Source organism: Syngnathus typhle, linkage group LG2 (assembly GCF_033458585.1).
Source record: "Syngnathus typhle isolate RoL2023-S1 ecotype Sweden linkage group LG2, RoL_Styp_1.0, whole genome shotgun sequence".
In the NCBI taxonomy this organism is placed as follows: domain Eukaryota; kingdom Metazoa; phylum Chordata; class Actinopteri; order Syngnathiformes; family Syngnathidae; genus Syngnathus; species Syngnathus typhle.
Genome location: NC_083739.1, coordinates 10003175 through 10025369, shown reverse-complemented (window position 1 = coordinate 10025369; position 22195 = coordinate 10003175). Strand labels below are relative to the sequence as shown.

At 42.5% G+C, this 22195-nt stretch overlaps 4 protein-coding genes across 5 annotated transcripts; all 4 read left to right on the top strand.

The window, feature by feature from the left end:
* Positions 1 to 163: 163 nt before the first annotated feature.
* Positions 164 to 3133, top strand: hsd17b10 (hydroxysteroid (17-beta) dehydrogenase 10). The gene is made up of 6 exons (XM_061272593.1): positions 164 to 313; positions 982 to 1146; positions 1470 to 1634; positions 1975 to 2103; positions 2285 to 2393; positions 2778 to 3133. The coding sequence occupies exons 1-6, from the start codon at positions 290 to 292 to the stop codon at positions 2966 to 2968; spliced, it is 783 nt and encodes a 260-aa protein (XP_061128577.1). The 5' UTR covers positions 164 to 289; the 3' UTR covers positions 2969 to 3133.
* A 1250-nt stretch (positions 3134 to 4383) lies between these two features.
* On the top strand, positions 4384 to 8941 carry sarnp (SAP domain containing ribonucleoprotein). Its single transcript, XM_061272290.1, has 11 exons — positions 4384 to 4523; positions 5037 to 5136; positions 5564 to 5613; positions 5689 to 5759; positions 6015 to 6066; positions 6164 to 6237; positions 6594 to 6631; positions 6718 to 6743; positions 6854 to 6922; positions 7447 to 7533; positions 8039 to 8941. The coding sequence occupies exons 1-11, from the start codon at positions 4491 to 4493 to the stop codon at positions 8078 to 8080; spliced, it is 642 nt and encodes a 213-aa protein (XP_061128274.1). The 5' UTR covers positions 4384 to 4490; the 3' UTR covers positions 8081 to 8941.
* Positions 8942 to 9937: 996 nt separating this feature from the next.
* Positions 9938 to 16254, top strand: ccnt1 (cyclin T1). 2 transcript variants are annotated; one of them, XM_061271828.1, is made up of 9 exons: positions 9939 to 10154; positions 11164 to 11245; positions 11343 to 11471; positions 11801 to 11861; positions 12294 to 12356; positions 12471 to 12525; positions 12677 to 12840; positions 13220 to 13290; positions 13637 to 16254. In XM_061271828.1, the coding sequence occupies exons 1-9, from the start codon at positions 9982 to 9984 to the stop codon at positions 14810 to 14812; spliced, it is 1974 nt and encodes a 657-aa protein (XP_061127812.1). In that variant the 5' UTR covers positions 9939 to 9981; the 3' UTR covers positions 14813 to 16254. The 2 variants fall into 2 exon arrangements, with proteins under 2 accessions (XP_061127806.1, XP_061127812.1); XM_061271822.1 differs by having other exon boundaries at positions 9938 to 10154; positions 12294 to 12525.
* A 91-nt stretch (positions 16255 to 16345) lies between these two features.
* On the top strand, positions 16346 to 22010 carry kansl2 (KAT8 regulatory NSL complex subunit 2). The gene is made up of 10 exons (XM_061272564.1): positions 16346 to 16464; positions 17690 to 17950; positions 18228 to 18400; positions 18553 to 18670; positions 19647 to 19810; positions 19896 to 20059; positions 20362 to 20458; positions 21241 to 21494; positions 21582 to 21773; positions 21850 to 22010. The coding sequence occupies exons 2-10, from the start codon at positions 17697 to 17699 to the stop codon at positions 21892 to 21894; spliced, it is 1461 nt and encodes a 486-aa protein (XP_061128548.1). The 5' UTR covers positions 16346 to 16464; positions 17690 to 17696; the 3' UTR covers positions 21895 to 22010.
* Positions 22011 to 22195: the final 185 nt, after the last annotated feature.

Below are 22195 nucleotides of genomic sequence, written 5' to 3'. Positions count from 1 at the left end.
TGAAATCACGTTATTAAATGGTTAAAAATAGACAGGCACATAAGCATCGACATTGCTCCATAATAGAGTATTTTCTTTTTTTGACTCCTTAAATGTTTTTTGTGATTTTGAATGCACCTTATTTGTTCATTTTTGTTTCATTTTACTGCCAACTGTAAACTATTTTGTATATTTTGCATTTTTAGGGCTCAAGTTCAAAAAGTGAGTCATCAGAGTTTATGTGTAGTGACGCATCTGGCCAAGACACGATCTTTGGCGCTGGTGACGTAACGGTTGCCTGCAATTCAACATGGCGAATATCCGGTGTGTCAAGGTGAGCAAAGGAAATCAAAACAGAAAAGAAACCTTTGTCATCCTCTACTGCGCACGTCTAAAAGTTGCATGTGTGTCAAATATAAAATTGTGTAGTGTTAGTCATCCCGGTTGTGCTCGTTTACAAGTTTTGCAGCCGGGGGCTAACATGTCCACGCTAGCCTGATGTTGTCACAAGCTCTCTTCATTCAACCACAACTCCTAAAGGTGCCCACAAGTATGCCGGCTAGCCTTCTTTACGAATCCATCATTTCACTTTATACCTGGGGCAGCTTACGGCGATCGTCTCGCAGTAGTCAGCGTGACCTTGTGTTCACATGAATAAAAAAGAATCATTTCACATTGCAACGTGACAAATTTCACGAAGCAATCATTTTCAATTCAAGTTACTAGTCCATCCCAAAATATCGTGTGTCTGCTGTTTGAATCTGAAATTAGAAATTACTATCCTATTTCTTTTACTCTATAGAAAATAACTTTATAAGATACAAAAATTACTCTGCCAGTCACCAGAAGTGATCCACATTCTAACATGATCCTGATTTTTTTTTTTTTAACTTGGTGTGGCAACTATTACTTGAGTATGCAGTGACTATCCCTTGTGGTTGAGTTTTTGATGGTTTTATATTTGGTGTTACTTTTAATGGCTTCCTCTACTCGTGGCCTCAGAATATGGTGGGCCTGGTGACGGGCGGAGCGTCAGGTCTAGGCCGGGCCACGGTGGAGCGTCTGGTGCAAAGTGGAGCGTCGGCCGTCATCGTGGACCTGCCGTCTTCCGAAGGATCAGCGCTGGCGGCTGCTCTTGGAGACAGATGTGCCTTTGCACCAGCAGATGCAAGTACACAAATGATCATGATGTCGTCTCTTTCCTGGCTACAAGGATTTTAGCGATAAGAACCAGGCTTGTAAATTCCAACCTTTCCAATTGACAAACATTGAAGGGAAATATCTGGTTTTACAATATTGAATAGTGACTCAAATTAAAATGCAGGTTGATATTAGCATGGTCCTGACACAGCAGTACCTTGATTTAAGAAATAAATACGCCAGAATGAAGTCCTTGATGAGCTTGAACTAATCTTGTAAATCACATCTTTATTCCATGGAAAGTTTCAGGAAAGGTTCCATACATGACGCAACCTCGTGTTGTCTCGCAGGTGACGTCAGAATCGGAAGTGCAGTCTGCTGTGAACTTGGCACGAGACAAGTTTGGCAAATTAGACCTGGCTGTCAACTGCGCCGGGATTGCCGTTGCAGTCAAAACGTACAACTTCAAGAAGGACGTCCCTCACAGCTTGGACGACTTTCAGCGCGTCATCAATGTAAGACCTTCGATCAAAAGAAAAGACAAATTATAATTATCGAATGTATTCATAATTTATCCCGTTAAACACAATACACTGCAATTCGGCATCAGTAAAATTCAAGAATTCTCTTTGGGTTTATATGATTCAGTGATATTCAGCAACACTTTGGTATTTACATCTTAAGGAACTAGCAATAAAGTCAATAAATTCCCATTCATTTCATGCAGTTTTGCATTAGGATATAAAGAATTATACACTCCTATAAAGGTTTATTTATATCAGTAGTATCTGGGATGTCAATGAAAGATAACAAAAAATCGATTGATTGTGATGCTGTTGAATTTGTGTTGCGCAGGTGAACATCGCAGGAACCTTCAACGTGATTCGTCTAGCTGTGGGAGCCATGGCTAAAAACGAGCCGGACGCAGACGGCCACAGGGGCTGCATTGTCAACACTGCCAGCGTGGCCGCCTTTGATGGGCAGGTGAGCATTCCGTAAAGATGACAGCCACTTGTCACGTTGCTGTCCTGGTGCTCAAAATTTGTTCGATTAAGAATATTAAACAAGTGTGCCTTGGCGCCTCCAATCAAAACATTTAAAAGCCTGTATGCGTATCGAGTGCAATACATTGACTGACGCTGTTCTACATGCGTGTTGCGTTCAGGTCGGTCAAGCTGCGTATTCGGCATCTAAAGGCGGCATCGTCGGAATGACCCTTCCCATTGCGAGGGATCTGGCCCCGATGGGCATCAGGGTCGTCACTATAGCGCCAGGTAAGTAAACAAATGTCTTGATTATAGCTCCGGTGTTTGTTTTAAAATGAGGCTGCTGATAAACCATAAACGGGAACATTCGCTGCTTTCAGATTCTTCTTTGTTAATTCCAAATAATCCATCTGCAAGAGCCGTGTATACTTTGAAAAACAGTCATCAACATTTTGGCTTATCCAACAAATCAAATAATTAATTGACATATTAATCTATTATTAAAATAAGCATTAATTGCAACCCTACTCTAAATGATATGAAATTAGTTTGGCGGTCATTGGAATTTTCTGGAATTTCCCAGTGTGGGACCGATAATGGAACATCTTATTAAAATGTAGGAAATTGTAGGAGGTGTCTTTTGCCTGTAATCCACAAATTTCCTGCCCGCAGGTCTGTTCTCCACTCCCCTGCTAGCTGGACTTCCAGAGAAGGTGCGCTCCTTTCTGGCGCGTCAAGTCCCCTTCCCCTCACGTCTGGGCGACCCTGCTGAGTTCGCACACCTGGTGGCGGCGCTAGCCGAGAACCCCATGATTAATGGGGAGGTCATTCGATTAGACGGGGCCATTCGCATGCAGCCGTGAGTGCGGCTGTGTGTGCGCTCATGCGCTGATTTGTTTTCATGGGAAAATGAAGAATGAAAGCAAGGCCCCTCTGAATGGGACAATAGATCTAGAAAGTTTTCAGTCCATCGTATTACCGCCTAGTTGTTTGGTAAACCGCTTTGAAAATAAAGCTCTGGTTTGGAATCTGGCTTTCTTTCAAATTGTCCGCAAGTCTCAAAACTGAGCAGTACGTATTTGACCTGTTTTTCTTCTTAGCACTGCTTAAGAGTCAGCAATGAAGGAAATGAATGGGGGTTCTTGAAGAATGTCATCTAAGATCAAATGAAATTTTTAGGTTGACTTCACAATCAGTAGTGCTGGCCCCCATGTAACTTCAACCATACAGTGTTCCAAATTATGATGCAAGCAAGATTTTTTTTATAAATCTATGCAAATGTGACTTGGTATAATTTGCAAGTCATCAACTGTTTGAAAATAATTGGAATGTTTTGAAACAAACCTCCCAGTGATAACCGTGTTTGTGTTTCAAAAATGAAATATAATTTTTTGTTAAAAATGCACTGTTCCGAATGATTTTTGCACAGTGGTGTTTTGAGACATTTTGTAGCTTGTAAAACACTAAAAGTGGTCTTTTGTTGAAGTTTAGCATTACGAAGTTGTATTTGTGAAATCAAAAGCTATTTCAACAGGCCAAGTTACATTTTAACATAGAACCTCTTATTCGATAGCCGGTTCGCATGCCTTGTGTCCGTTGAGCTTGTGATTTTTTTGGACAGCTGCATAAAATTCTATCCAGGATGTCAGAATAGCATCCCGAAGCTACTTTTTGTCAAGTGCAGAATCTTGAGCCCATCCAGGAAATTATTTGGGAGAGTACATGAACAAGTGATCATTTCCAAAAAGCATTAATTACATTTACATCATTTACAACATTTATATTACATATTTAAAAGCTATTAAAGAGTCTCTGTATTACAAAATGCACGTAAATGTAACTTCTCCCATTTTCTCCAACTAGGTAAGCCAATCATCTGATTAAAAAAAAAAAAAATGGTCCTTTAATCCACACGGTGTCGCTGTTACAAAGTTGTAAGAAGCGGTGCTCAGAAACCTACGCGTCTTTTGCGGACAGAAAACAAAAATATATTTTCCAATATTTTAGGCAGTAAAGCATATTCACCTTTTTTAGTTTATGAATGACGAAATGAAATTATCAAAACAATCATATGGGTCACAACCAAACAAATGGATCTCGGGAGATGTTTTATGTTTTTTATTTGGATATAAGGAGATGTTTCATCTCATAATTTTGTTTCTATTTATTCGTTCATTTTGATTTATTTTTGAATGTACTGTTCTGCACATGTTTAGTGAACTTAGATTTTGAATGTAGACATTCCATCTTTCCTTGATGAAAGTTTGAAATGTAACGCGAGATTTCGAAAAGTTGGGAGATGATGACAAAAAGCAGCAGCAGTAGAAGAAGAAGAAGCAGCAGCAGCGATTTGATTGGAGGAAAGGAAAAGATTGATCAACAAAAATGGCTGAAGTGATCGAGCTGCAGAAACTCAAGGTTGGTCGTGCCACTCATTGACTACAATTACCCAGCTTTGATCGTTTCTTGTGGGAGTTATTTGGATGATCTCTTCGATGTCCCCTGTAGGAGTGTCGAAAAAAAACAAAGTGGTTGGGCTGGTGCAGCTAACGTGTCGAATGGTTGCTAATGCTAAAGCTAAGCGTTAGCATGTGCTCACGTTGTCTTGAGCTTTCTGCGCCCGAGCTCAAAACGCACCGATTACGTTTAAAAAATACCTTGAATGTTTCAATTCAACTAAAACACAATTTCAATCACAAGTGCCACTGCGTCAAGATTAATAGTTTGGCGTCATATGAAAACGTGAGGCGGGTATCTCAAAATGATTTTCTTTGCCGCCGGGTCGGCAGACTGCCAGTGGAGCAATAAACAACGTGTCATGAGGGTGAACTTGCTCGCAGTCTTTTAAACTCACGAACTCAATGGGTTTACAGGAAAAAAATACATAATATAGATTATTTTAACTCGTGAAACATTTTCTGTTGGGTTTAGCTTGCTGAGCTGAGGCAAGAATGTGAAGCCCGAGGTCTCGAGACCAAAGGCAACAAGGGAGACTTGATCGCACGCCTGCAGGCCTTCCTAGATGAGCACGGTAAGCTAAAAGTTGCTTTGAGAAAAATTACTGAAAAATTACTGACGTGAACACCTGACGTAAATCTTAGACGACAGATTAACTTGTACATTTTGGTCCATACGATCCTATTGGTGGAGATTTAGAATTTACCAGATTAAGTTTTAGCGTTGAGGAGATATGTTGAGCAATAATCAAGTTACTCTCATTTGAGGGTGATTTCCCCCCACCAGATCATCAAATTTTCAAAATTCTTGCTCCATTAATCTTAGCAATCCAATTACACTCAGGATTTTGTCGGTGTTTATTTATGGGAAATTTTGTCACCTTGCTAGATTCTATCACCCGCCTGTGTTTTCTAGTATTTCTGTCATCCGCATGAAAACCACAAATGATTTTGTGTGGCTGACATTGTGTGTTTTATGTTTTTGATATGTTATCACACAAGCCACCGATGAAGAAGAGGATGTGGATGACGTGCTGGCGGATGACACTGTGGTAACGTTGCCAGTCGCCAAAGTTAACTCATGCCTATACTGTCTGATGTTGGGATTGTGACTGTTTGCGTTAAAGGACTTCTCAAAAGGCGAGATTGTAGACAACGGCAAAGATGTCAAAGAATTGGAATCTCCCGTGGCAGAGCTGTGAGTTTATTCTAAATTTCCTCCTTTTTTCCCTCTGTTTTTAGTGAAAAATAGAAAAATAGTCACAGGAAGGCTTGGAGGAGTTGCTCATTAAATAGTTACAAATGTATTGATTTGGTTTAGCTGACTCCTTTTGCCAAGTGGCTCCTTTGTTTCCAGCAATTATGTTAGTGGAAGTGGAGTAGAAATGTTCTGTAAATGTTTTAAAAGCCTTTAAAAAAGTATTTTTCCTTTCTTTACGTGCTTATTTTTCAGGCCCACTGAGAAAAAGATAGTGAAGATATGTCCTCCAGCTGCTGCCGGCGAAGTATGACACGTGATCCAGAACTACATCCCCCCCCCCCCCCCCATCACTTGTTACACAGCCTCACATTTATCAACAATTGTAATCTTCTGTTGAGCAGCGGCTGCAGAAACGCGCTGAACGCTTCAATCTGCCTGCATCAGCGGAGGACAAGAAGGCCCAGCGTGCAGCCAGGTGAGACCCAGTGATTTGCCTACTGACCATTAAGTTTGGTCTTTGTCAAAACATGGATCAATCTGTATGTTCACGGGAAGAACATTTGGCCATAAGGGGCTGGGTGCTAGTTGAAAATATGTAAGTGTTCATATGTCATATTGGTTGGGTTTGGACATTCTACATTTTTGTTTGTATAAGTTTGGCATGTCGCTTGTCTTGTATTAGGGTAAAGGTTAGGTAGTACACGGGATTTCACAATGGGATTTTTTTTTTATATATACCACATGTGGAATGCTAAGGTCAATCTGTTATTTAAAGTGTTTTTAATTTGTTCTGGTGTAACATATTTTTTGCTGGTGTGCTTGCATTTCTAGGTTTGGCTTACCGATCAGTGCTTCAAGTTCATCCACAGGTGTGTATGATGACTCTTTGGCGCTACTCTGCTGTCCGTCATGTACAAGCAACCCGCGACACCAATCATTTCCTTCTCCTGCTCAGGCACCGCCATGGCCAAAAACATGCCGGTAAGGGTCGCCCCGCGGTTCACACGACGCCAAGCTCGCCTCATATTCTTTTGATGCAATGGCACCCTTTTCTTTTATGTGCGTGTGAAAACTTTTGGCGTCTGCCGCAGGTCAACGTGGATCAGCTGAAGAAGAGGGCGGAGAGATTCGGCATGAACGTGTCGTCGCTTTCGCAAAAGGTGAGACAACCTCATTCTGCAGCAGACTGAGGGCTATGTAGCGATATGGCCGAGCTGCACTCAACACTCGTTCAGGGCGTGGGCTAGTTCCACAAAATTTTCGGAGTGCCTGAGACTCGGTCACTTGATTTGCGGCCATTCAAAATCTGAATCACAGTTAAATGATGTGGCGACGTCTCAAACTTTACCCATTCCAAATTCAGGGAAGCTATCACACAAATGAAAAATCATTTGAGCATTCCAACTGCTCGAAATACAATTGTCCTTTACAGTAATACTTCACTATATTTATAGTTTAAGTTGTACCAGTGAGTGAAAGAGCGAAGTTTGTGATTAAAAAAAAAAAAAAAAAAATACGCGAACGACGTATGTACTGCTTCAATGACATTCAAATGAATGAATTTCAATTCTTCTCAATCTGCAAAATACATAGATTAATTCAGTGGTGATGGTATTCAGCTCATAAGTGAAGGGATTTATTTGGATGGGAAGTTTTAAATGTTGAATGTTTTCGGCGTCTACAGATGGAAGCAGATGAGAAGCTGATCAAGAGGAAGGAAAGGTTCGGCATCCTAACAGGCGGCGCCGTGACTGGCTCCGCGGACGTCGAGGTAACTTTGTTTTTCTGATGGTTGTCAATGGTTGAACCTGTAAATATGCTACCAGTGATGAGCCCAATTCTCTTTGATATCATGTCAGATCCAATTTTGACAACGTTACACTTAAAAACCATTAAGAGCGGAAATTATTTTAGCCATTATATGCAGAGAGACTTTAAAAATACAAATAACTGTGTATAGGTTAAAAATAAAAGGGCAGAAGCAAACATTTAAGAATTTAGGCCCTCCACAATATTCTTGTGCTATATTTGTAAAAGAAACAATTGTATTTATTCGTAACAAAACGAGTATTTTTTCATAACAAAATAATTGAATTTTTAATGATGCAGCGATTTAAAAAAAAAATAAAGAAAAAGGGGGTTTCTGGATATTTATTTTTTATTTATGGTGAATTTGCGACAAACATACAGCAAGAAGTTGAGTCTTGACCGTAGTCCACCCACTGATTGTTCATCTTGTGTATGTATATGTTTTTCCCTTTTTTACCCCCCAACAGGCAAAGAAAGTGAAGCGCGCTGCTCGATTTGGAATAGTGTAAAGAATTTTTTTGTTTTATTTTAGTTTTTTTGTGTTGTTTTTGACATTCAGTCAGGTCACAGACTGTGTCCTTGTTAATCAGGTTTTTAAAAAAGTGTTGAGTTACTGGACAAAAACTGTTGAAATAGTGGAAATGGAAAGCGTTGTTTTTTTTTTTCCCTGCTTACACGTAATAGTTTTATTGGCCTTTTTCTACTGTTTTCTTTCACACTTGACAAATGTTAGAAATTGAGTGACCATGACTGATAACTTAAGTTTATCTTTACTATTTTGTTACCTATTTTTATCATTGTCAAATCTTCTTGCACTCTATCTGAATGAACACAATTTCAAGCACGCAACCATGTTTCCATCCTTAGCATGTGCATCTGTTTACTGGCAGATTTGGACAAACGACATTAGTTGTGTTCAAAATACACTTTTTCGTTTGTTCGTCCTCCAGTCTGAAAATATTGAGTTTGGCAATCCGAACGGTTTAATACATTTCAGGCATTTTGAGAGTAGACGTCTTTTTGATTATGACACCAGAGTAATTTGCGTGAATTCTGACCAAATAAAAATTTAACTACTCCTGATAGTTAATGTAATGAGGAAAATTTGGCAGGGGATGCTGTGACTTTATTACATTCAGGCCATGTCCCGAAAAGGACCCAATGGGGTTTCCTTTTTTTTTTTATTATTATTATAAACAAGTTGATTGGAGGGCAACAAATGTTTTCAATCACTTATTAGGATAAAACTAGGTCTTCTTGTGTTGAAATGTAATTCTGATGCCTGTAACTGCTTGGTAATTGCCTCGGTTGGTTGTTCATTTTATAAAATTAAATCTTTTGATTAAAAAAAAAAAAAAAAGGTTCTGATACTGGCTTTGTCAGATTTTCTCTGTGATTGCATGCAGTTATAAGCAATATGTCAGGAGTGTCTCAGCACTGGTCTTCACATCAACACCGAGGTTCAATGATACCAAAGCCTCCAATCACATACAAAAGTCTTTCTCGAAGTGGCCATGCCCCTTTGCCCCTTGAATTACAGGGAGTGACGTTTGCCTGCGAGCGATCACTGACTTTTTCAGACGGGATAGAACAGTTCGACCAGAACTTAATTTGGCTCGTAGAATAAAAACCTTTTGCCACATTCTCATGTAAAATAATAGTTATTGATTGAAGTAGGTCAAGAATGTATAATTGTCTTCTTGCAATGTTCCAAAAGTACAATACAATTTTGTATTGTGCATTTCACAACAGCTGGAGCTGCAACAAAGCGATTTAATTTAGCTACAGGACAAACACAAAGACAGTGAAAACGGTAAACCACAAATGTATATACAGTATCAATATTAAAATATAGCTTTTATGAGTGATTGGCGTTATGGTTGAACCTCATAGATTATGGCAGCACTGTACTTTATGTAGTGGACCCCTGCATTTTGCAGGGGATAGGGGACAGTGCTGGCCTGTAAAGAATAATTGATAGATAGATAGATCTTTATTTGTCATTGTAACATGTACAACGAAATTTAAAATTGATATCCATTACAAATGCAGTGAGGAAAGAAGAGACAACCTTCCAAAACTCTTGAATAAACATAATTTATCTCCAGTTGGTGTTTTTTATGACACCCCCACGCATAATTTTTTTTAAGTATCAAAAAATATTAATTAAAATATTTACGTCTTATAATATTTAATATATATATAATATAAGAGTATGAAACCCCCCAGTTTGCGAGAATATTTTAATCCGCAGATGCCGAACCGCGAATATACGGGGTTGCTTGTTTTTACGAACGCTTGCTGGTGGTGACCAGGAGAAAGTGCCCCCCTCGCCCCCTCCCATGGCCTGGTTGGGCGTGACGCATTTCCTGTGGCGTGCCGCAATTTTAAATTGTCCCCCTCGTCAGTGATGGCGGCTTCGCTTCGTAGTCCCCCCGCAAGCTGTAACAACAAATGGTACTACAACCGGCAAGAGATCGACAACAACCCGTCTCGGCGAGCCGGGCTTGACCCGGACAAGGAGCTGTCGTACAGGCAACAGGCGGCCAACCTGCTGCAGGACATGGGGCAGCGGCTCAACGTGTATCTTTTTTAGCCGCCGCGTTAGCCGCCTTCGCTCGTTAGCTAGCCAAGCTAGCAAGCGACTCGGTCGGGAGGATTTCTTACTTTCTTAATGCTTCTCGTGTGCATTCGTATTGCTTGCATCGCGTCAGCTGAAGTGTTTTCTCGCCGCGATTCGTCCTTCTGTTGTGGTTTAGGCTTAAGTAACGTGCCGTCTATTTTTGTTTTGCTGCTGCAAAGGCCTTGGGCCTTTACGTTAGCACGTTTTCGTTAGCTTTTGCTCGCGCACAAATTTCACTTTGTTAAGAGCCCGTAGACTTCACGTTGGACTTCAGGAAGATTTGCCTTTTAGCACAATACTTGGTGCACTTTTTTTTGTCTGACGTTAAGTTGTTTTTACAGGTAATATCGAGTGAAGGAAATTTGTTTTGATTTGCAGCGCTTTAACATAAGACTGTTTTCAATCAAGTCTTATGCAGTTTCCAAAGTTACTTGATTTGCAAGAGACCAGGATCAACAGATTATTTTAGATTTTCTGGTGATAAATATTAAGAAAGTTGTTGCTCCTTTAAAACGTCTTAACGTAAAGATCCCAATTCATTTGGGGTCAAAGTTTGATGTGGGACCCTTTGTGTTCAATCCGAGTTTCAGTAAATTTCGCACAGGTATGAAATTGATAGAATTCCGGAAATTGGGCATTGGTGATTGATGTTGATTTACTGAATCTAAAACCGTTTTCCAATTAGAACAGACAAATATTTAATACAAATTGTATGGATTTGACAACTGGCCTTACTCACCCAGAGGTTTTTGAGGGGCATTTGTCCGACTCTACGTATGTCAGTAGTAGTAATGGTGGGAAAAGATCACAAACGTGTCTCCGTTCAAAATTGCATGATCAAGAGTCTCCTATTAACTGTCCATTACCCGTCGCAAAAAAAAATATAAAGAAAACAAGATGGGAGACAATGCCTTTTAAATAACTTGTGCGTCAATGTTTATGCTACTTACCTTAACAAGCACATATTAGGTCCCAACTTACAATTAATACAGCCATCGTGTACATGCATCGCTTCTACATGGTCCAGTCATTCACCAGATTTCACAGAAATGTGAGTATGCCACTTGTGTGATTCATAGCACGTTTTCCTGCCGTCAGATTTCACTTTCTGAATATTGAAATCAATGGGGCTCTTTTTTTTGTCTCAGGTTATTTCTCCTGCTGCTCTTTTCCTGGCCGCCAAGGTTGAGGAGCAGCCCCGAAAGCTGGAACACGTTATCAAGGTGGCCCATGCCTGTCTCAATCCACAGGACCCTTCACCAGATGTACACAGTGATGTAAGTTTGAGATCGTTAAAAGTCTCCCCTTTGTGCCCCGCGCACTCCTGTATTTACCCAACAGGGTACGGCCGTGTCCTCCGGCCTGCGTCAAATAGACCTCTGCAAAGGTTTTGCGTTGTCCTAAGCAGCACATGTCAAAACCCTTAACTTGCGGTCATCCAACGTTTCTAAAAGATGGATGGCGGAAAGTCAGCTCCTGAAGATGGCCTCCAGAAAACGTTGAGATAATTTGACGTGACTAAAAGCAAACTGCATGATCGGCTGATCTTGTGTATGGACGGATAGCGGCCTCGCAGTGAGTAATGTGCCTGTCCTCTCAACCTCAGGCCTACCTGCAACAAGCCCAAGACCTGGTCATTCTTGAGAGCATAATACTCCAGACCTTGGGTAAGTTGGGAAGGAAAGCCCGGCTCCCTTGAATTGTCCGTCCCTCCCTGTCATTCTCAAGAAGTAACCTGTTTTGACCTTTTATCCAACAGAAAAGTCGTACGCCGTTGGCAACACTACAAAGTCACGGTCATGCCTCATCAAGCCACTGAACTAGCCAAATCCTTGCAGTCTCATATTTTTTCTTTATTCATTCGAAGCCATCTGTTTGGGGAGGAGGCCGTGTCATCGGGCATGCTGTTCTCAATAAACTCCGTTTTTTCCATTTAGGACAGAATGTTAGTGGAAGACACCATGCAAATCACAATTAACTCTTGTTTGGGCAAACGCAGGATTCGTTTTTTGTGCCGTTGAATTGGAGTGCGCCTTATTCGTGATTGGCGGCTGCAGTTGACTCATTCCTTTTTTCTCTTTTGTCCTCTGTTCTTGCAGCATTCGAAATCACCATTGACCATCCGCACACACATGTTGTCAAGTGCACCCAGCTGGTCCGAGGTGAGCATCGAACGGCCCTTTTGATATGTTTTTGGGATGAGGCGGAGGGCATGCATACATGCTTTTGTGTTGTTGAACAGACTCAGATGTTAAGTATGCTTTTCTGGTGTGTTGTTGTTTCAGCGAGCAAGGATCTGGCGCAAACATCTTACTTCATGGCCACCAACAGGTAGATTCCTCGTTCGTGTGTTCCAGGTGTTTTGAAAGAAAAGTCCATTCAACGCAGTATACTGAATTTGTGAATATTCTCCCCCCCCCCCCCACCCTTTTTTTCTCCCTTTGGTATTGTCTTGCTCTCGTGGGTTTACGCTGCCACACAGTCTCCACTTGACCACCTTCTGTCTGCAATACAGTCCGCCTGTTGTGGCTTGCGTGTGCATCCATCTAGCCTGCAAGTGGTCCAACTGGGAGATTCCCGTGTCTACGGACGGCAAGCATTGGTGGGAATATGTCGACCCCACAGTAACGCTCAAACTACTGGATGGTATGTGCACCAAAGCTCCTTGTAGACTAGCACAAGGGTTTGAAGCAAGTCACAAATAGGTTTCTAGAAAACATCTGCTCAATATCTGATTATTTCTCAACTTTGACCTCTGCCACTTGGTGAAGACTCTTCTCGGTTGCCCAATGAATTTCATTTGGAAATATCCAGTAATGGCCTTTGACACGGCTTCACTTGCCCTAAAAAATTCACTTAAGATGACTGTGGCTCAGTTGGTTACACGGGTCGTCCAGTGACCAAAACGTTGGCAGTTGGAATCCCGACTCTACATTTCAATGTATCGGAATGTGGGAATACTACAGACCAATGTGTGGCTTTTAATTGTATCCATCTGACTGTTTTTGCCCATTTCTTTGTTCAGAGCTCACGCACGAATTCCTGCAGATTCTGGAGAAAACGCCCAGCAGATTGAAGCGGATTCGCAACTGGAAGGTACGTCACCATCATTCCGTTTTCTGGTCCTGTTTTCTGCCTGGTACCGTTTCTTTTATCCCTCTCTCTTCTTCTCTTTTTTTATTTTAAAGTCACTTGGAAAATTTTGTCTTTGACCAGGTTCTATAAGAGTGATGGCTCACAATCTTTACGTGTGGTGTGCTCTTTTGACTTTGCTGCTTCCCCATGTGTGGTTTCTAACAAACCCAATCTTTGTGTTGATTGAACCAGGCCTTAATGTGTGTAAATCTCTGGTTTATTCCCACGAGCTTTTATACATTTCCACGGAAGGTTTACAGCTAATTGTGCAACCCTACTCAGCAGCCTGTCTGTTATTTCTTCTCAGGCAGGAGGTCAGACGCCAAAGGCCAAGCCAAAGGTCCAAGAGGAGGGAGACCAGAGGGACACTATGATGAGCATGATCTCCATGGCCTCGTCTGAAAGCACTGTGGCGGGCCTGATGAGCCTCTCGGCACCGGCATCGGACAGGGGGACGCCTGGCAGCGCGCCCACCTGGAGTGGAAAAAGTCAAGGGGGTGCCGAACAGTCCAATCACGAGGTCCACACCCCAGCCAAGGTGTCATTAAGCGAGTACCGCGCCAAGAACGCCGACGTCCTGGCCGCGCAGAAAAGGAAGCTGGAGAACATGGAGGCCAGCGTGAAACGGGACTATGCCAACGCTGCCCAGGTTCTCATTGGTCAGCAGCAAAGGAAGGAGAAGCAGCAGCAATCGGGCTCATCTTCCTCAAACCTGGCTAACTCATCGCCAATTATTCTGAAGATCCCCCTGGAGAAGGAGAGACACGATCGAAGCTCTTTGAAAATGAGGTTCCCCGCGGCGGGCGGGGGCGGCGCCAGAGGGCCGGAGCAGGACATCAAAGTACGCATTCGCGTGCCCGAAAAGCAAAGGGGGAGCTCAGCCGAGGAAGGCAAGAGCAGGGACAAGCACAGGGGGGAGCGCTCCAACCACCACCATCATCACCATCACCCTTCTTCTAGTGGCGCCTCACTTTCCTCTTCCCACAAGCACTCGTCCACTTCCAGCGGCGCAGCAGGAAGTGGCAAGAAAGCCCCCAGTGACTCGTCTCGAACTAGCTCGTCGTCGCGCAAGAGGACGTATCCGCAGGAACCTTTGGCGGGATCCCATTCCGCTTCCAAAGTCAGCAAGCTTTCTCGCAATCCCTACCAGCTGCCGTCCCTGTCTTCCTCATCTGACATCCTCCCCGCGCTGAGCCTCCCGCACCACCCCCCGGGGAGCTACTCGCACCCCAAAGGCGACAAGACTGACACCAACGGGCACGGTGCAACGGGTGGCGCCCAGTCCAATGAGTACCAGGACACTTTTGAAATGTTGAACTCTCTTCTGAGCGCGCAGGGGGTGCAGCCCTCACAGCCGTCCATGTTTGACTACAGATCTCAATACGGGGACTACAAGTACTCCGCCGGGTCCCGGGGGAGCAACAGCAGACCCCCACCCCTACCTTCAGATCCCCCGCCCCCGCTTCCACCCTTACCCAAATGACTTTCTGCTGTCCTTTATGCTTGTTTTTTACAAGTCAATATATTAGGAGCCTCACTCACAATCATCATATGTGACAGAGGACTTTTGGAATGTTTTATTTCTTACTGACTTCTACAAAAAAAGGCTTGAAAAGCTTTGACATGTCCCCAGGAAAGTAGCTATTGTTTTGGCTGCAATTGTTGTTCATGTTCCCCCATCGGGTTCTAGAGGAAATCAAAGATATTAAATTAGATCTCCAAATGGCCACCCGGTTGTTTTACAGTTTTTGATTAGGGTTATTTATTGCTTGATATTTTTTCAAACATATTTTTTCCCTTCAAATGCTACTCATTTTTAATCTTCCTCCTGATCAACAATGAATACTGTATAGACGTAACAGTCTATCTCCAAAGCAGCCCTAGCCCAAAAAGATGGGTTTGGTGGTCTTGATTTTATTTGCTACATTTGATAAATGTATGCAGAGATTTTAAAATGTTTAAAACAGTACATGGAATATTTTTACATTTTGTTAAAAAAAGGTGTAAATTATATCAGTCTTTTTATTGTATGAGCGTTGCAGTCATTGTTTTAAATGGTTGTAAAAAATGATTTTAAGCATACTTATTGACAGAGATGCAGAGAGAAGATATGTTTAGGGTCTAATAATTCGTCAATGCATTGTGCTGATATTGGCACACAGATGCAAACGATTCTGAATTGTTTGTCCTCTGTATTTTTCTCGTCATGTTTAGGTTTACAATGATGGTGACCATATCAATTTATTGATTAATCGACTGTTGTTGGCTGTCTCTAATATAGGCATTCCTTTTTTTGGGAGTGTTGTCTTTTTTTTTTAAAGCAGAAGTCCAGTGAAACCCTGTGAGCTGATGGGGTGGTCATCTTCTAGTTGATGTCTTGTGCTATTTGCATTGTACATTCAACTAACCTGTTCAGCTCCAAGGTATGTTTATCTGTCAAGAAGGATCCTGTTTTCCTGTGAAGAGAAAAAGATTGATGTTTAATCATCTGGATGTCTGCGCCATACTAGGATTAGTCCCATTTATTGTGTGACAAAATTTGACCTCTGTTAACTTTCATTTGTTTTAGTTTGTGCATATGCTTCATGGTTGGACAGGTGAACAAACATGTGTTTTAATCACATTTATTTTGTAATTCTTTGAAGAGAGAAAATGCACTGAAATGTTGCACTCCACTTGCGGTTGCAAGTGCGAAATTAACTTCAAATAATGAGGTCAACAACAACAAAAATTCAATCTTACAACTGCCATGCAACACAGCAATGCAAATCACTATTTACCAGAGCTTTTCCTGCATCTTGGGATATTGTAATATACACAGGACTGGTCATGAATAATGTTAGTGGGAATTCTTCCAGGTATCCTGTTGTATGTGAACACTTGTTTTTTTTTTTCATTTTAAAGTCAATAAATACTTTAAAGTAATTCTTTTTCATTTTTTTCGCAATTTTAATTACAAAAACATACAAACCGTTTGCCATTTTTATTAGAACAAGTGAGGTAAACGTAATGAGACACTTGGACCAATCGGAGTTCGTGGGAGGCGGGCTCTAGTCAACTGTGTTGCCGTTGGAAAAGTGCGGCTTGCCTTCATTGTGCTTCAGCTGCCTGGTACAACAGATCATCAGAGCAGAGGTACGTGACGTAATTATTCGCTTTAAATAAACAGATAAACTCGTTTTACTGTCATGGATACACTTATCGCCTTTCATAAGATGTTACTGAGATTCACAGGCATAGCAGAGCGCAAAATGTTGGCTGCAAGGTGAAGATAACAAGCTTTAGCTTAGCTACGATTAGCAACTCCCAGACAAAAATGGCGCTGCCACCCGAGAGTGACGCAGTGTTTAAAAAAAAAAAACTTTATTTACAAGTTGCTCACGTACAGTAAATTCAAAACAAGTGTAAAAAATGCAGTATATCTAGAATAGAATTTAGTTCAAACATTAATTGACAAGGGATAAACAAGCCAGGGTACAAGTATCAATTTTGAAGAATTTTAATGAAAATGGTTTGACGCATTAAGCGTGACGTAGATCATAAAGGCGGCCCGAAACGCGGCGTGCTTGGTCGGACCTAATGGGAGAAACCACCGAGCAAAACACACCGATTTTCGTCAATTAATTTTCTTGTTTAGTATTCACGAGTCTTCAACGCCTTCCTACGTTAGTTGGCATAATCTGAAGACGTTTTGTTCAGTTCAGTGTGGAAAGACACCTGCCGTGCTACTGTATGTAAAACCGACACGCTAAACTTAATGGGAACTTCTGCATAGGTGCCGTTGCAATATAAAGTTCACGTATAGGGCGGCCAATTAAGCGATTACCCAACCCTTGATGGGCAATTGCATTGGTACATCAGAAACGTCATTGTATTCCAAACAATGTAACTTGAGGTCGTACTTTGTGAGTGGTCACTGACCGCGAGTCCCCCGACAAACGTGATCACAGCGGAGGCAGGGTTTTAGTGCACCTGCAGTCTTACTTCCGGGTTGGATAAATAGCCACCAAAGTAACTCGTATTTCAAAACAAACTAATCAGCGTTGTGCCAAAGCCAATATATAATCGTATATATGTCTAGAGTTAATTGTGGAAATCTTAAAATAGCCTACAGCCGCAGTGTTATAGAAAACATGATGCAGATATAACTTTTTTTTGTTTTTTTGGTAATTTATTGTTGCACCTCTACTAGCAACACAATTTCTATCCTGTACATTCCATGCCGTTATTAACTGGATACAAGATAACAGACAACAATGCTTTAAATGACCATGGGGTTTGTTATGGAAATTAAATGTATGGATTTGTTTTTGCTCCTTTTGATCTTGTCCATCCTAAGATGTTATGAAACTGTTTGCAGCATAGCGATGAACAGGATTCGAATCCACGTCTTGCCGAGCAGCCGCAACCGGCTGACACAGCAGCCGACGCGTCCGCAGGAGGCTCAGACTTGTGCCTTCTTGCAGCGGCCGTGCTCGCAGCCCCGCCTGGATGGCTTGGAGTTCTGCATTAAACACATTCTCGAGGACAAAAGCGCCCCCTACAAGCAATGCAACTACGTGTCCGCTAAGAATGGCAAACGCTGCCCCAATGCTGCGCCCAAGGTCGAGAGGAAAGACGGGTAAGCGGAACAGGAAAAGTGACTTTTATAGACGTATAGAAGCATAAGTAGCCAAATGTGTTGTTTAAAAATGGCACTAATAAATAGAGTACACATTCAAAGTTGTTTAAGTCATAGTCCGTGTTGAGCAAATTACTTACAAAATGTCGTCGTCTTTCCAAAAAAAGTTACTAGGGAAAGTAATTATTGCATTACTTTTTCAAAAAATTTCAATTATGTAAAAGAATTCTGCATTACTAAATGTGATCTAACCGCAGCTTTTTCACTCTTTTTTTAGTGTTACGTTCTGTGCCGAGCATGCCCGCAGGAACGCCATGGCCCTTCGTGCTCAGATGAAAAAGGTGTCGTCCGGTCCGTCACCAGAGATGCTCTTGTCCCAGCTGAGCGGATACAGCCGTGCCGAGACGCGTGGCCTCGATAGAGCTCACTCCGAAGCCAGTCGTATTCTCGGTAAACGCTTTTGTATCCCATGTGGTGACAAGTTTTGCCACGCTTTGTTTCTACATTTCAGAACATAATTATTGTTCTCCTTTATTTTATTTTTTTTTGTCCATACTATTATATTGTGTTTGTGATGGCAAGATGTCATGTGTTTTGACCAGATGAGGACAGTCCAATGAGCGAGGAGGAGCAAGGTCCGCTGGCACTGGACCAGACGTGGAGAGGCGACCCCGAAAGTGAAGCAGACAGCATTGATAGTGACCATGAAGATCCTCTCAAGTAAGAGTTTTGAGCCCACCCGTGTTTTTTTCTTCTGTTGCTGAATAGGACGGTCTTAGAAGCTAATGTTGCCTAGCGGCACATTTTTTTACAAGTGCATCTTTTGAGAAGGTGAATGTTTCTTATGCTGCTAAAATTAGTGACGCACATTGAACAAAATGAAACCCTCGCTATTTCCATTGGGGGAGGATAGCCCAAACCCTGACCGATGGAAATGACTGCTGACCAAAATGTTTCGAATTGCCCATGTTTGAACTGGTAATGTACCCCAAAACACTTGATTTTGATGTTTAATATTTTAGAACATTATGCTTAAAGGGACCTTGAGGGTTTGATTTTGGAAAAAAATGCATCACACTTGCAAGGATGCGTATTTACCTCACTGAATGTCAACCTGTAAAAATACCAATGACAACTTTCCTACTAGGCATTTTATTATGTTCACTTGACACAGTAAAATATAGGTACTCCCTTTTTTAAAATGCATACAGGAAAAGAACTCCATCTTCAGTTTGGTCATCACTGATTGTCCCATACATTAATTTTCAAGAAGCTAATAGCAATCCAGACCGTTTTCTGCATCACCTTGAGAAGTTTACCGACCTGCTTGTCGGACCTCTCCTGGACTCTTCTCTCATTATGCTGCTTGCTGTTAAGTTAGCCAGCCATCAATATTTTCATCAGTAAAAATAGTGAGGTTAGATACATTTGAATAGTTTTTTTTTTTTTTTTTTTAAATGAATCACTGTAATGCTTCCTTCTGGGCAATAGACGTTTACACGCAGATGAAAATCCGCTTAATTTTTTGCATCGTTCATGACTCTAAGACTTCTGAAAAAGATTTTGGGAAGATGATGTAACACCGGCGGTTGCTTTTGAGAAGTATTAAAAGCTTTTCGTTGGTCCGGGGGGGCTCGGCGTGTGCGCACATTGTGATGTAACGGCTGGCGCTCTGTGATGTATTCTGTGTGCATAGACATGCTGGCGTGTACACGGCAGAGGAGGTGGCGCTCTTCACTCGAGAGAAACTCATCAGGCTGCAGTCCCTCTACATTGACCAATTCAAACGTCTCCAGCATCTGCTCAAGGAGAAAAAGCGCAGATATCTACACAACCGCAAAATCGAGCACGAAACCATCGGTAAATATTGAGTCTTCGCCCATCACCTATCGCGTCTCACAAGATGTCGCCGGCCCAACCGTGTGTTTGTTTTTTTCGACAACAGGAAGCAGTCTTTTGACGGGAGCCGAAGGCCTGTCCATGAAGGAGAGGGAGAACCTGAAAAAACTCAAGGCTCTTCGTCGTTACCGTCGTCGCTATGGCGTGGAAGCTCTGCTCCACCGCCAGCTGAGAGAGCGAAGACAGACGGTGACCGAGGGAGCTCCTCAGGTGCTCTCCACTGACTGAGACACATAGCAACACCTGCCAGGGCGATCTCATTTTTCTTTAGACAATCACACCATGTGTTTTCATTAACTACTATGGACGGGGATTTTTCTGATAAGGGCACCAGGCGTGGTATTTTTTTTCAAGTTTTCGTCAAGCCTTGCCGTTGGCAAAAACAGTGGGCTTAGCGTCTTGTTGAAAAAGATTAGAGTCCAGTTTTGCCTCCATTCTCCAAGCTTTGTTGTCCCATTCTGAACTGGAAAAACCAACAACCAATTGACTGATGGCTGTTTCCCATTTTGTAGGCGCACACACGAGCAGTGCAGGAGAAATGCATTTCCTTGGTGGATGGAAGTCGATGCTCAAATCCCTGCCTTCCCCTGACACGCCACTGTTTCTCCCGTATCCTCTCAAAAGTCTGGAAACCTTTGGCCCCATTGTGACCGGCTGCTTGCAGTAGCTTCTGGTGCTTGAATGGGAGCCCACATGAACTCCTTCCTGTGGTCCGTTGGTTTGCCCTCACTAAACAAAGGGATAACCAACTCAGTAGGAAGGAACAAAGTCTTTTTTTTCTTGGTTTCCACATTCACATGTCATAAGACATTCGGGATGTTCCTTCACTTACCCCACACAGTAAGACTCTTTTGCCATCACAATGACGACTAGAATTGAATCTTCTGCCAGCTAGCGGAAGAATATTTCTTCAGCAATGATTTTACCCAAATAACGGGTCACTCAAATGCTGGGTCTGGTTGAAATGACCATGTCATCTTTTCAACATGGTTCCTGAAAACATTCATTAAAATCTCTTTGTAGTGATAAGGGTGGCAAGAATGAGTATTTGGGAATGCCGTGACTGCTTTTGCAATAATTTGTGACTGCCTAATTTCAGAGATTCTGGAATTGGAGTTTTGGGTGGGGCGGTTAATGTTTTTGTGTGATTTTGGCCAAGAAAAAAAAAAATCTGGTTTAGATAAAACCCCTCCAAATTCAAGAAAAACAGTGCACCGGTCAACATATCATTCATCATTGAGCTCTTTCTGCTTCTGTTTGCCATTCATATTTGGGGGTCTTTTACCACCTGTGATCAAATGGTTTGTGGAATCACAAAGTGGCTGTCAGGCTCTTGGCACGATTCCTTTCTGGCCAACCGTTCAACTAATCCTTGACGATGTCACACTCAGACATTTTCCAGGACAGCAACCAGGTTCTTTTCAAAAGTTGTCCGGGAACCAAGGACATCCCGTGTGAGCGTACGGTGCACATGGGCCAGTCGGACGATCCCCGTTGCCCTCTTCACCTCCCCCTCCCGCCACCCATGTACAGGCCAGAGTGGGAGCCCCCCCAGCAGGAGCATCCCAGCCCCGTTGCCAGAGAACTGTACCTGAGCGCCGCTGAACTTCGGCCCACCGAGAGCCTTCCTCTGGAGTTCAGCGATGTGCGTGGAACGGCGTCCTCGAGGGGACAACGAGGAATACTTGTTGCCATCTACTGCATTTAATGGGCCCATCCGCCTCTTCTACAGGACCTGGACGTGGAAGGAGACGGGACGCAGGGGCCGCCGTCCCCCCTGCAGTTCGACACTGCGTTGGCCCTGGAGGACCAGACCATTCGAGCCATTGCCGAGGCACCGATGGATCTCCTAACCGCGGACGACCCGGATCAGGTAGATCTGGACCCGTCAGGACAGGACGACAACGACATTGCTGATGAGCAGGTTTGTTTCGGTCGCTCACTTCGGCTCGGTTCCGAGCCTTTTCGTCTCAAATGACCCGGCCATGTTTTTCCTGCAGGTGACATCCGAGGCGTTGCAAGCCAAAGAAGACGCGCCCAGATGATTCTTTGTTTTCCAATCTGCAAAGACGGACGAACAGCCATTTGGAATATTTTCAACTGTTCACTGACTGCTCCCTGATTGGTCCTGTTTACACGCATTAAACTGCACTCCTCCTCATCCTGTTTGTCATTAATTGGGGTCGAGAATGATTTTGATATTTACTGGCCACAGGAATAAAGCCCAAAACTGCCAGTAATTGGCACACATTGTTTAGAATTATTAATTTAAGAAGTAAATATAGAACAATCTGATTGAAATCCATTTTAACATTCCAAACGCATCTTGCAACATCAAATGCCTTA